The 12,955-nt window shown below is 41.0% G+C and overlaps 1 protein-coding gene across 2 annotated transcripts in view; it reads right to left on the reverse strand.

The window, feature by feature from the left end:
* Window positions 1-12,747, reverse strand: part of CNBD1 (cyclic nucleotide binding domain containing 1) — a 146,258-nt gene extending 133,511 nt beyond the window's left edge. For both annotated transcript variants that reach the window (XR_014170648.1, XM_081919785.1), the window contains exons 1-3: window positions 12,668-12,747; window positions 7,015-7,078; window positions 362-475 (exon numbers count right to left, since the gene is read on the reverse strand). Coding sequence is in view for 1 of the 2 variants with exons in the window: in XM_081919785.1 (XP_081775911.1) it covers window positions 362-475; window positions 7,015-7,078; window positions 12,668-12,677 (188 nt within the window). In the remaining variant the exon portion in view is untranslated. The remainder of the gene's footprint in view (window positions 1-361; window positions 476-7,014; window positions 7,079-12,667) is intronic.
* Window positions 12,748-12,955: the final 208 nt, after the last annotated feature.

A 12,955-nucleotide genomic window follows, 5' to 3' on the forward strand; every position in this document is an offset into this window, starting at 1 on the left:
TGGATAACAAAAAGTACATATGGCTATAGAACAACCACTATCCATGGATTGAATTTTAGCCAGCGCTGAAGAAAAAACATTTGCCATCATTATCCTTTTCAGAAAATTGCAGCGCACTTGGACTATGAACAGGGTGCATGCAACCAATCACTTTCTGTAAGGCAGGACAAATGCATTTTGAAGCAACAAACAGATGTTTCTGCTCAAGCAGAAAATGAATTTACCACTAGCTACTAATCTTTGTGTTCCACAGCTAGTCTGTGACATGTGGTGGCGATGACTGACCTCATATCCTCGTCGGCTTACCTAGCCTTTACTTTTTTTCACATGAAAATACAGAATTGTTTAAAATATGAATTACCCTTTTGTTCTTTTTTCAGGAATCCCTGGCAATATGGCCTTTTCTTTAATGAATATTTTGGGATAAGTTTCCAAGAACTTTCGATGAGCATCTTCAGTGGTATAAGGATTATTCCTAAAGAGAAATAGGGAAACAGTGATTATTTTGTTCAGTAGTAAAGTTCTAGGCAATGCTGTTACTTGTCCCAAGGTTGTACTTCAGCTAGTATAAAATTCAGCTGACATGATCCAACATCCTGCTTACTACCCAAAGGTGGTTTAAGGTTGTGCTGGTCATTGAGTCAACCACCATCCACACCAATGACAAGCAAATACAGCAGTGCCTAAAATCACAATCCTATGCTTGCCTACTCAGAAGTAAGCCACACTGAGTTCCGTGGGCTTCATGAGAGTGTCTGAGCCACTGTCATGGTTTGCTGCTTTGACTAAAAATGCTGCCTAAACTTTAGGGGGCAGCAGGTGGGAAATGGCAGGACCAGCTGGTGAAGGCAAGTAGTACAAGGAGATTTCCACTGCCCGTGCTTGCCACCTGAAGCAATTGCCTCCATTTGCCTCATGAAAGGGCCAGCCGTCTTTATGAAGCTTCATATACTGTGGTACCTCAGGTTACATACGCTTCAGGTTAACGACTCCGCTAACCCAGAAATAGTGCTTCAGGTTAAGAACTTTGCTTCAGGATGAGAACAGAAATCATGCTCCAGTGGCGCGGCGGCAGCGGGAGGCCCCTTAGCTAAAGTGGTGCTTCAGGTTAAGAACCGTTTCAGGTTAAGTACGGACCTCCGGAACGAATTAAGTACTTAACCTGAAGTACCACTGTAATAGTGCAATAATGACTAGTACTTGAAAGGCAGTTCTTCAGGTGTCATGCTACAATCTCTTTTGAATCCATGTGTCATGGACTGTACATTTGTTTTCAGTTGTCTGCTTGTTTTGCTCTTATGATTCCTGCAGCCCAAATGTATAGGTGCATATGTTCCAAGTTCTAAAGGTTTCTTGGCTTGTTTTTCTTTGATATGGCAAGTTCTCAATAAACTGTTCTTAAAATGGATGGAGGGGGTTAAATTACAGCATGCTGTTCTGAATGTAGATTCCATTTTTTTCACTCCAGTGTATCGGTCTTCAAGCAAATTACATTGCACTGTGTTCCGCATGTGTTCAGCTTCCTTGAGAATGAGTGTGGCTTCTATGAAAAATAAAATTGCCTTGAACATGCACCCCAGCTTTCATTCCGGTGTCACAATCTTCAAAGGGACACATCACACTACATTGTGTTTTGCACCTTTTTTGTCAGCCTTGAAAATGGATGTGTAAGTTGAGCTGAGGTTCATGCTTAAAGCATGTTGTTTTGAGCATAAACAGCGAGTCTCATTCAGCTGTCTTGATGTGGCAATCTCCAGTCTCTCACATTGCACTTTCAATTTTCCCTCCTGCCCCACTTTGAAAATGGGCATGAGTCTCAACCTGGTATTGAGTGTGAAAGAAATCTGACATTTGAATTTGTAAGAGAGCATGGTACCCTGAATGCATTGCCACATTTCATTCCAATATCTTGTATTTAAATGGAGTTATTAAACTATTCTGTTGTGCATACTGCTTATTGGTTTGCAATCCAATTACAACAGCATCACAACAGGCTAGTTAAATGAAAGACCTTGCTTCGCTCAATCAAGAATAACTAAGATTAGATACAGCCTAAAAACTATCAGCATAAAACCAGGGCAATACCCCTGTCAAATTAGATTCATCTTAAAGATCACAAGGGGACACGGGTGGCGCTGTGCATTAAACCACAGAGCCTAGGACTTGCTGATCAGAAGGTTGGCGGTTTGAATCCCCGCGACGGAGTGAGCTCCTGTTGCTTGGTCCCAGCTCCTGCCAACCTAGCAGTTCGAAAGCACATCAAAGTGCAAGTAGATAAATAGGTACCGCTCCGGCGAGAAGGTAAACGGCATTTCCGTGCACTGCTCTGGTTCACCAGAAGTGGCTTAGTCATGCTGGCCACATGACCCAGAAGCTGTACTCCGGCTCCCTCGGCCAATAAAGCGAGATGAGTGCCGCAACCCCAGAGTCGGCCACAACTGGACCTAATGGTCAGGGGTCCCTTTACCTTTACCTTTAAAGATCACAAACATAAAACAATTTATACCAAGCAATACGACTGTCAAAATAAAAACAATGAAGCATTTTAACGAGAAGCTGTATTAAATAAAACAAAAAATAGAGTGATGGAAGCATATTAGCTAAAAGAATTATGACTAGTCATTTCCCCAATTTAGTGGTTCTAAATTTAACAACAGCTGGGGCAATGTTCAGAGCCTTTTGGTTAGCTCAGAAATTAGTAGAGCAAAACTTTATGAGTGTGTGAATTCATTTAGTAACACTTGGAGGGCTCTGCCCCCCCTGGTTCTCCATTCGTCAACCTGCTCAACATTGAGACCCCATACAAAGATTGGGACATAATCTCCTGCAAATTACTCCTCCACTTTGGAACAAGTGATTAGTCAGTTTGAGTACTTTTTCAAAATCAGAAGCTGAGGGGGTTAAAGTAGAGCAAAAGGTACACCGATTAACCTTTCCCAATGCTTCCTTTGGGTAGAGTGCAATCCTATGTTAGCAATTTTGACTAATTTTGCCTCTGCCCTTCCAGCAACTGGAATGCCACACAGAGAGAGAGAACATTCCCATGGTAAGGTGCCCCTCAGTCTCAATAATATTCCCCATCCTTGGTCTAATTTATATATATGATCTGGGTTTGGTGTTACATGTCTCTTACCATACAAAATAGAAAGAGAATGTTGTTATGTTTCAGAAACATGAGAAATTGAAGCAAGAGTTCTGGCTTTACATTTTTCGTCCATTTTGTTTTGTTTGTACAGTTTCTCGGATTAATAAAAGTTGGCAATATCTTCTATCACCTTTAAATGTTTTAGCTTTCTCTTAGGGCCTGAGAAAAATGTAAACCTCTGCCTTCCATATTAGAAAAGGCAGCAGGTGCAGTCTGATATGTGTCTAACTAATGTCACCATCATCTAAATATACCCCAAGTGAATTTCCCTCTTTAATTATGTTCTATCTTGAAGAAAATTGCCCTTAATTATGCAGAAATGCAGTTCTGAAATGTCCTGAATTCAAAGGTTATGCCATCAATAAATTATTCAGGCTTACATCCTTCAGCCCATCTACCTCACTGTGATTTTTAAGTCAGTTTTTAAATTCAAACTCCATAGACAGACATTTGCACAACAGGTAATTCCTTGTAGCTCTGTTGAGGCAATGATTTATCAAAGGGTCATGTCAACTCAGAAATCAAGTTTGTTGCTAACATGATTACAGAGGGGATGTATTTGTGAAAGCATCTCATCATAGTTACAGCTGACTTTCTAGCAGGTCAGGCAACCATTTTGGAGGGGGCGCCAAGCAGTTGATTGATTATACCAAAGAGCTCTCTTGAGTTGTTATTATTCCAGATAATACTAGAACAAATGGATCACTGGAAGATGGAGTTACATGAAATATGAACTGATCTAGAACTAGGGATCACATCAAGGGAAATGAAGTGCTAGCCTGGCTCCTACCATGGAAATCTACACCACAGAAACAGTTTACTACTCTTGTTCACCATTGTCCAAGAATAGTGCATCCTATATATTCCAGGAAATATGATACAATTTGCATAAGACATCAGGACATCTACTTATCATAGTATTATATTACAGTGGTACCTCGGAAGTTGAATGGAATCTGTTCTGGAAGTTCGTTCAACTTCCAAAATGTTTGGAAACCAAGGCACAGCTTCCGATTGGCTGCAGGAAGCTCCTGCAACCAATTGGAAGTCACAGAAGCCACATTGGACGTTTGGGTTCCAAAGAACATTCACAACCTGGAACACTCACTTCCAGGTTTGCAGCATTCGGGAGCATTCAACTCACAAGACGTTCAGGATCCAAGTTACAACTGTACTTTCAAAATTAGTTTTTGACCAGGTTCAGTATTTGGGAGGTTTCTCATCTGGACTATTTACACCACCATTTAGCAAAGGAGATCTGCACACAGGGGGCGGGAAGTGTGTGTGTGTGGAGCTGATGCAGAGTCAAATCTAGAGACATGTGTACCTCCATGTTTCAATGCCCATTGACCTTACTGTATCCATGTTCTTAATAAGCATTCCCTTCCTGGGCCGGAAGGCACTGTGTGCAACTCAAGTTAGGTTGTTTGAATAGATATACTGTAGGTCAGTGCTCCTCAACCTGGTGCCCTCCAGATATTTTGGGCTGCAACTCCAATCAACCCCATCCAGCATGGCTACTGTTGGGGATTACGGGAGCTGTAATCCAAAAATGCACTAAATTGGGGAAGGCTTAATTTTTTCCAAAAAACACACAACAAAAGCAGTGTTTACTGATTAGCAGGGTTTCTTCTCGTGAAGAAAAAGAAGCCCAAACCATGTAATCCACCCAGAGGTGCCAACTTGAATAAAATATGGGGGGGGGTGGCAGGTAAGCCCCACCCTGCATAATTGACCCAAATAAATGGCACACACACCATTTGAATGGCAATGCCCATCAACTTTGGTGGGTGGCCCCTCAAATATTTCGGGGGGGGGGCAGCAAAAAGACCTTGATTCCTATGTATCCACCAAAGAGCTTTTGGCTGTTATATTCAACAGACAATCAGTGCAGCAGAAGGTTTCTATTAATCTACACCGGCGTAGGAACCTTCTCTGTAAATAATCAAAACTAGTCTCATTTCCATAGAAGCTTGAACAGAATGGATGCATTTGTTACCCCAAGTCCCTTGCCATTGATTAATAAATAAATAAATAATAATAATAATAATAATAATAATAATAATAATAATAATAATAATAATAATTTTATTTGTTCCCCGCCCTTCCCGGTTCAGAAAACCGGGCTCAGGGTGGCTAACAACAAATTTAAAACACTTAATTGTAGAAGCAGCATAAAATACAGTATAAAAACATGAATAACCATAAAATTCAAAATCAATTTGGGGGAAATCCATCTAATAAGCATTAGATAGTCACCAGGGCTAGCTAGCTTAATTAGTCCTACTTGGGCCAGAGAGAAGGCCAGGGGAGAATTAGCTGTGTGTATGTATTTGCATCTACAGCATTTCAGGAAGACCTATCTCCTTGGGCTTCAGAAATTTCGAGCAAACTGTCAAGCTTTGTGCTTGCAGCCTGAGGGGAAAGCTGTGTCAGAACAAAGCAACAGACTACATCCTTTTTAAAGAGATCCAGTGCACTAATCTTCTTCAGACTTGTCTTGATTGATCGATCTGAAAATGTTCAGGCTTTCTCACTCCTAGCCACATTCCTCGATGATCCATGCAGGCTACTCATCACAAAGTGCTTAAAATCTCCAGTTTCCATTTGAGTGGTTGCTTTTAGCAAACAATGTAGCTTACTGGGTTTGTGCCTCCCTTCAAGACATTTCAATCGAATTGTGCCACATTGAGGCCTTTGATAAGCAGCCTCAAACACTCAACGCCAGCCTTCATGTTGATGCTGCTGCTTGTTAAACCAATGGCCAGAAAACAGACTAAGACCAAACTAGAGAAGACATTGAGAGTTCCTTAAATTTTTTTTAACAAACAGCAGCCATAGAGAACTCCAAACTCGACTGAGATCACAGCAGTGGAGGAAGGTGTCATTTCCCCAGTGAATATTGTCTTTGAATATTCCATTCTAGCCATTTTGTAAATTTAAAATGGATGCATGCTGTGTATGTAACAGAGCCACAATTCCCAGAGTCCTCTGGGAAGAGGGATGGATTGTTAAATCATTGGGGGTGGGGATTGTAGCTCTGTGAGGGGCTACAATTCTTAACACCCTTAATAACTGACATTTCCCAGGATTCTTTAAGGGAAGCCATAACTGTTTAAAATGGTATGAAATTACTTTGACTGTACAGTGCAGATCAGGCCTAAGATCTCATAGACAGGGGCGAAGGAAGGCGTCATGACACCCAGGGCAGGCGCCGCTACGTAGGGCGCATGTGCGGCGGTTTGCCGCCGGCACTGCTCCAGCGCCGTACAGACGGTGCCAGGATCCCTCCATTGCCACTACAGCCGCAAACAGAGGATCCTGGCACCATCCATATGGTGCTGGAGTGGTGCCAGCAGCAAACTGCTATGTACAGTGCATGCGTGTGACGCCGCACATGCGCTGTATTTAGCAGTTTGCCGCCAGCGCCAGGATCCTCTGCTCACGGCTGAAGGGGCAAATGGAGGATCCTCCACATGCAACTGCAGCAGCGCAATGGCTGCTCATGCCACCTTGAGCCCCCGCTGGGTGACTTCTTGTCACCCCCACAGACATGGAACCTGGGGCGCACAATGCGTCCCCCCCATTGTGACGCCACTGCTCATAGATACAGAGAAGACCCTAGCATCCAGCTGGCCACAGTACATAGCTTCAAGATTGTGTTCAGTATGATGGGGAAATCACCCAAGTAAAAAGAAGCTATATTAATTCATGTATATCTGAACGTAGTTATAAATACACAATTATCTCTCTCCCACCCCATTTTAACTTTTCTGTTTTTACACAGACCTTCCATATCAAACTATATTTTTGCTTTCATAATAAGAGCTTCAGTTAACATCCTCCTCAAAACTCACTGGATAACTTACCACCTCTGAAGACCCTTGATGCTCAATAACGCGTCCAACTGGTCATAGTTCACTTTCTTAAGACCTACGACATTGTTACAAATATTTATTTTGAAAAATGTATGCATAGCTTAACATTTAAAAAATACAGAACAATGTACAATAGATGGAAACACTGGAGACATGGTAGCATGCTTGAGTAGACCTAGGGCGGCAGGGCAGTATAGGGTAGCATTAACTGCTTGGTCCTCCAACAGACAGGAATGGCCAATGAGTTTAAGAAGAACAGACAATAAATTCCTTCTGCTGTCCCCCAGGATCTATGACCTGAGGCAGTCACCTTACTTTGCCTAATGGTAGGGCCAGCCATGAGTCTAGCATCTGGCTAACAGAGTTCCCTATACTGGATTAAAAATTGTAGCCAAATCCATTTGACTTTGCCCTGTCCCATTCTACACCATAGTCTTTCCTTTTGCAATACAGCAGTAACATTACTGACCTATTTTGCAGATCTAGTTAGAGATGTGAAATGCCTTCAGCACTCTAAATCTCCATATAAATACTAAATCTTATTGTTTGAACTTTAGTGTTTCCTAATGATGTGGTAAATATCATCTCATTGCATCAGCATGTGAAATGCTGGCCAGTGAAATTCACAATATTACGCACACATGTAGATGTGGACGTGTAATCTGGGAGCTCTGTACTTCTGTGCCGTGAATGTTTTCAGTGTTGACAAAATGTGCCATTTGCAAACAGAGGCTTTAGCACACAGATAAACAAAAAAGTCTTTTGGAAACAATACAGCCTGTCCTTCAGTATTACACTCAATTTGCAAAGAACCATTTGGAATCCTCCGCACTGTGAGCAGAGCAACATTATCCTGTGCTAAGGGACTTGAGGACTAACGACAGAATGCTTCTGAGACCAGAACTGGGAGGAGAGGGAAATGTAAAAATGTTCAAAGAAAAGTTTTGGAAAGCCTGGAAGAATAAATGGGCACAGATGCTTAATTGCCTCAGGTGCTCTGGGCATGCAGCATGCATCTAATGAAGCAAGGCAAGCGTAGCCTTTGAATTTTTGCAACATGTTTGGCAGCCCCAAATCATTGCTGAAAATAACTGGATCACTATAAATGACACAGAATAATTGCCAGACATGTGTGTCATTCAAGGTGTGCCCAATTGAAAACAAGCATTTTTATTGGGTGAAAGAAATACAAAAGAAACATAACCATACCTTTAAGAGTCCTTGTTCAATAGCATCTGCAATTTCAGAGTTACTGCTTTTTCTACTGACGTTGAAACTAACGTTTCCTGTTCACATTCAAAATTCCTTGCCAGGCATGAATTAAATTCATTTTAATTCCAGTAAATTAGTTTTATTTCCTAATCCTTCTTAGCAGCTCCATGTGACAGATGGAAGGCTATCAGCATCTGAGCTGAGATTTTTTTTTTTAATGTTTTCATAGAGCTTTCTGAATAAAAGTGAATTTGATAATTGTTCAGTTCATGCTTGACAAAGAAAAAATGTGGTTCTTCTCTGATCCTACTGGGTCTACTTAAGAATATAAAAAGAAGAGCAGTTCTCCTGATGTTTGCCAACAGGCACAATTAAGGCTCAATCCTGAATGGTCCAGAGAGCATATAAAAATATATGAGTCCCTTTGCACACTGTGACTTTCTCTCTCTCCAAAATTAGGTCTGCATTTTAAATTTACAAAAATGGGGAAAATGGAAATGGAACTCAGAGAAGTTCTAAGAAAAAAGGCATCAAGAACCAGTAGATAGCTTGGATACAGCACAAGAAACGATGCAGAAAGGTAACAAGATTCTCAGAAACCAGATAGTGACAGACATTGCCACTCAAATGGACAAAGCAATTTCAGAGATCAAAGTAAGAATAGAGAAAGTGGAAGCTAAGATGGACCAAATCCAAGAGAAAGTAGAAAACAATGATGAAAAGATAAAGCAACATAATGTGAAAAATGAGCAATGGGATCTGAGAATGATCAATATCCAAGATTGGGAGCACAAGGTTAATGTCCAGCTGCGTGGCTTTGTTGAAGCATCAGGTGAAAACCCCAAAAGTCTTTGTTAGAATATGATGAGGTGTTTGGAAGAGATAGTTCCTGAAGCTCAATGGGAAGAAGTGACCATAGAACGGATTCACAGTCACCTACAGAAGAAGGGGCTTGACACCTAGAAATATGTCAGAAGATTTGCAAGTTATTATAAGGGAGGGAAATTATGAGAGCAACAAGACAGATCGCCAACCAGCTGATGTACAAATCTGTGCCAAGTCAAGTGTTCCATGACTTATGCCTAGGAACTATAAGGTGGAGAAGGAGCATGAAACCCTGTACTGCAGCATTGAAAAATGCCAGAATTACTTATAGCTGGGGCTACTCAGTAACTCTGAATTTTCAACAGGCAAGAAAATGGTACAAAATAACTTCTTTGGAGCAAAGGATGAACCGACTGTGGGAAATGAAGCTGGAACCACAAAGAGACGAGAAGCAAGAAGAGGAACCAGGGGTGGCAGGAGACAAAAAAATGACCATCGAGGACTGAAAGTAAAGGTTGAGTGAAATTATATCAGAGTGAATAATAGAACAAACAAACAAGTCCTAAGCAAATGGATATTTTCCAAACAAAAGTATATTCATGGCTCAAAGTAACTTCCGAAGAGTGAATGGGAAATGCATAAACTTTAGCAACACTAGTTTCTTCCAGCAAGTCTCAGACGTTTTCTGAATGTGGGTCTCAGGCAGATAGAATGAGAAGAGAGCTTATAGGAAATACATAAGTATGTAAGTCAAATACTAAAAATAGGTTTGGGCTGGCAGCTTTTGCATCTCACTTCCAAAGTGGTGTATCATCTTTCTGCTCAGGCCTACAACCTCTTAACACAGTCCTGTCCAAACTGCTGATTAGCAATGGCTACCTGACCTGAACTTTCAGATATATTTGCAGCTGATTTGCTGATTTCCACTAGAGGTGTGATAGACAATATTTATACAGTTGAAGGTTATGTACTTTCAAAAACCTTTGATAAAATCCCTCACTAAACACACCTAAGAAAACCGAGAAGCCACAGCATAAATGGTGAGGTCTGCTTATATACAAGTTAACAAGTTTTGAAACAGAAAGCAGACCACTTTCACAATGGATAAAAGTACAGTGGTGCCTCGCAAGACGAAATTAATCCATTCCGCGAGTCTCTTCATCTTGCGGTTTTTTCGTCTTGCGAAGCACGGCTATTAGCAGCTTAGTGGCTATTAGCGGCTTAGCAGCTATTAACGACTTAGCGGCTTAGCGGCTATTAATGGCTTAGCGGCTTAGCGGCTTAAAGAAAAAGGAAACAAACTCGCAAGAACTCACAAGACGTTTCGTCTTGCGAAGCAAGCCTATAGGGAAATTCGTCTTGCGAAACGACTCAAAAAACGGAAAACTCTTTCGTCTTGCGCGTTTTTCGTCTTGCAAGGCATTCGTCTTGCGAGGTACCACTGTAAAGAGAGAAGTGGGGAGGTCCCTAAATATCTGTACTGGGACTAGTTTAATTAATGTTGGGCAGTGAAGATTTGTGATGACACCAAGCTAGGGGGGAAATGCTCCCACTGGCTTTAATACTTTGAACTACAACTTCACTATTTGCATATGTTCAGGTTGTTATCTTATCCATTATAACCTCTAGCCACCTGCTTTGGAGATGCTGTCTGATCAATTGTTCCTTACTGCATGCACAAGCATTTCATTATTATTTTCTAGGAGTAGTGCCTGGCAATTGTCATTGCCAAATTTTATCTTATTTTATAATTATGTGTCCAGCTTTCATGTTTACTGAGATCACTGAATTTTCAACCTGTTCCCTAGAGGATTTTGTATCTTGACTCCACAGACGTGATGTGTTCTACCCTCTCCAGTGTAAGGGCAAGATCATAGGGTCATCTCTACATAATATGTCCCAATTTGTGCCCTTGGGCACAAATACATAGATGATATAATATGACGTGGCTCATTAAATTTATAAGGATCCTGGGCTCAGAGATATAAGGCGCCACACACATTGATGGCATAGAATGTATAAATAAGCAAGGAAATGATCTAGTAATATAGCCCCAGAAATTTATTAGCAATTCTCTTTAAGTGGCAGCATGAATCATAATGCTGTAGAAATCCCTGACGGATCACTATGGTTGAATCCATGTGTGGGCTTGGTCACCCAATACACCCATCACATAACTGCAGGCAAATATGGCTCGGAGACCATATTGTAGTCTTTGACATTGCATGATACAACCTGATGGGAATGCTCCCAGATGGAGGCTTAATATCACAAATAAGTTGTTCAGAAATCAGAAACAAGTTACTGACCACAGTTTTTATTTTAACTTTTCAGATTTTCCATGGAAAGTGCAAACCCAGATTAAATTGGGGTGGGGTGGGGGTATGGGCTGGCATTTCTATGACAATGATATTATGTTGGCACTGCAAAAAGTCTGCATGTAATAAATTAATAAATAAATAATTTTTTATAGCTCGTCCATCTGGCTAGGTTTCCCCAGCCACTCCGGGCAGCTGCCAACAAAATATTAAACAGAATAAAACTTCAAACATTAAAAAACTTCCCTAAACAGGGCTGCCTTCAGATGTCTTCTAAAAGTCAGGTAGTTGTTTATTTTCTTGACATCTGGTGGGAGGGCGTTCCACAGGGCAGGCGCCACTACCGAGAAGGCCCTCTGCCTGGTTCCCTGTAACTTCATTTCTTGCAGTGAGGGAACCGCCAGAAGGCCTTTGGCGCTGGACCTCAGTGTCTGGATTGAACGATGGGAGTCGAGACGCTCCTTCAGGTATACTGGGCCGAGGCCGTGCCCAAGTGCTGTAGAAGCAGCACTGATTCCACAATGCACACACACCTGGGAGCACCCAAAATCTTCTCAATTATTGCTTAACAATTGCAAACCCATGTAGAGCACTTTCTTTTAGTCTACATTTCTTTGTAGACTATGACTTTGTTTCACTCTGAGTCTTTCACATAGGGATAGGTCAAAATTATGACTGAACCCCTGGAATATTATGCCAACCAAATTATCCCGCTACCATTGAAAGGAAAAGAAGCTGGTATTTGGTCTTCATATCAATCCATACTGTTTGCTAAAAATCACTCTTTCATTATGTTTCAGACTAGCAGAACTTGCAACCACCAAGGTTCTCAATAAATCTCCAGTTTTTGACCTGAAAACAGGATTTTTAAGCCTGCCAAGTGCTAGTGGTGGTCGGAATTCATTTTGATGGGCCACAAGTTTTGTGAGTCTAGTCTAGTTTACAGAACAATTATTTTAGTCTTTGCTCTCATACATATCCTGTGGTCAAGATCACACAACCACATATGGAATTTTCAGACCATCTGATGCCATTGTATCTGCTGTGTCTGTTACAAGAATCTACATGTAATAATAGTCTGTGGTAGCTGGAAGAATTCCACACACTTAACAGTTAAGCTCTGGTTCTTACTTTGTTTCAAATTATATCTCCATTTAAATGAACAGATCCTTTAAAAAAATGAAAAGTACCTATGTATTTAAAAATATAACTATCTCTGACATTTATCTACATCTGGATAAAACTCACATTTAAGTAACAAAAGAATTGTTGAAGATTTACATGCTTACCTGTTAGCATTCCTTTTGGTTCTGTGGAAATAGAGACCTACATTATCATTGTTTTATCTGAAGGAGTCCTAATAGAATCCTAGTTCAAATTCTAAGAAGGTTGGGATATTTTCTGATGAAGTCATAAAGATAAAAGGCCAACATGGCAATTTGGAATATTGAAGACAATTGTCGGTCCCATTGCTGGCGAATTGCCAGTGAAGAAATCATCTATTCCCATCTTCTTTGGAGATCTGTTCAGTCTCCAAGTTTGCTAATGCACATCTAAGAGTCCCATTGCATCTTAAA

Source organism: Podarcis melisellensis, assembly GCF_964234715.1.
Source record: "Podarcis melisellensis genome assembly, chromosome: 7".
Classification (NCBI taxonomy): Eukaryota; Metazoa; Chordata; class Lepidosauria; order Squamata; family Lacertidae; genus Podarcis; species Podarcis melisellensis.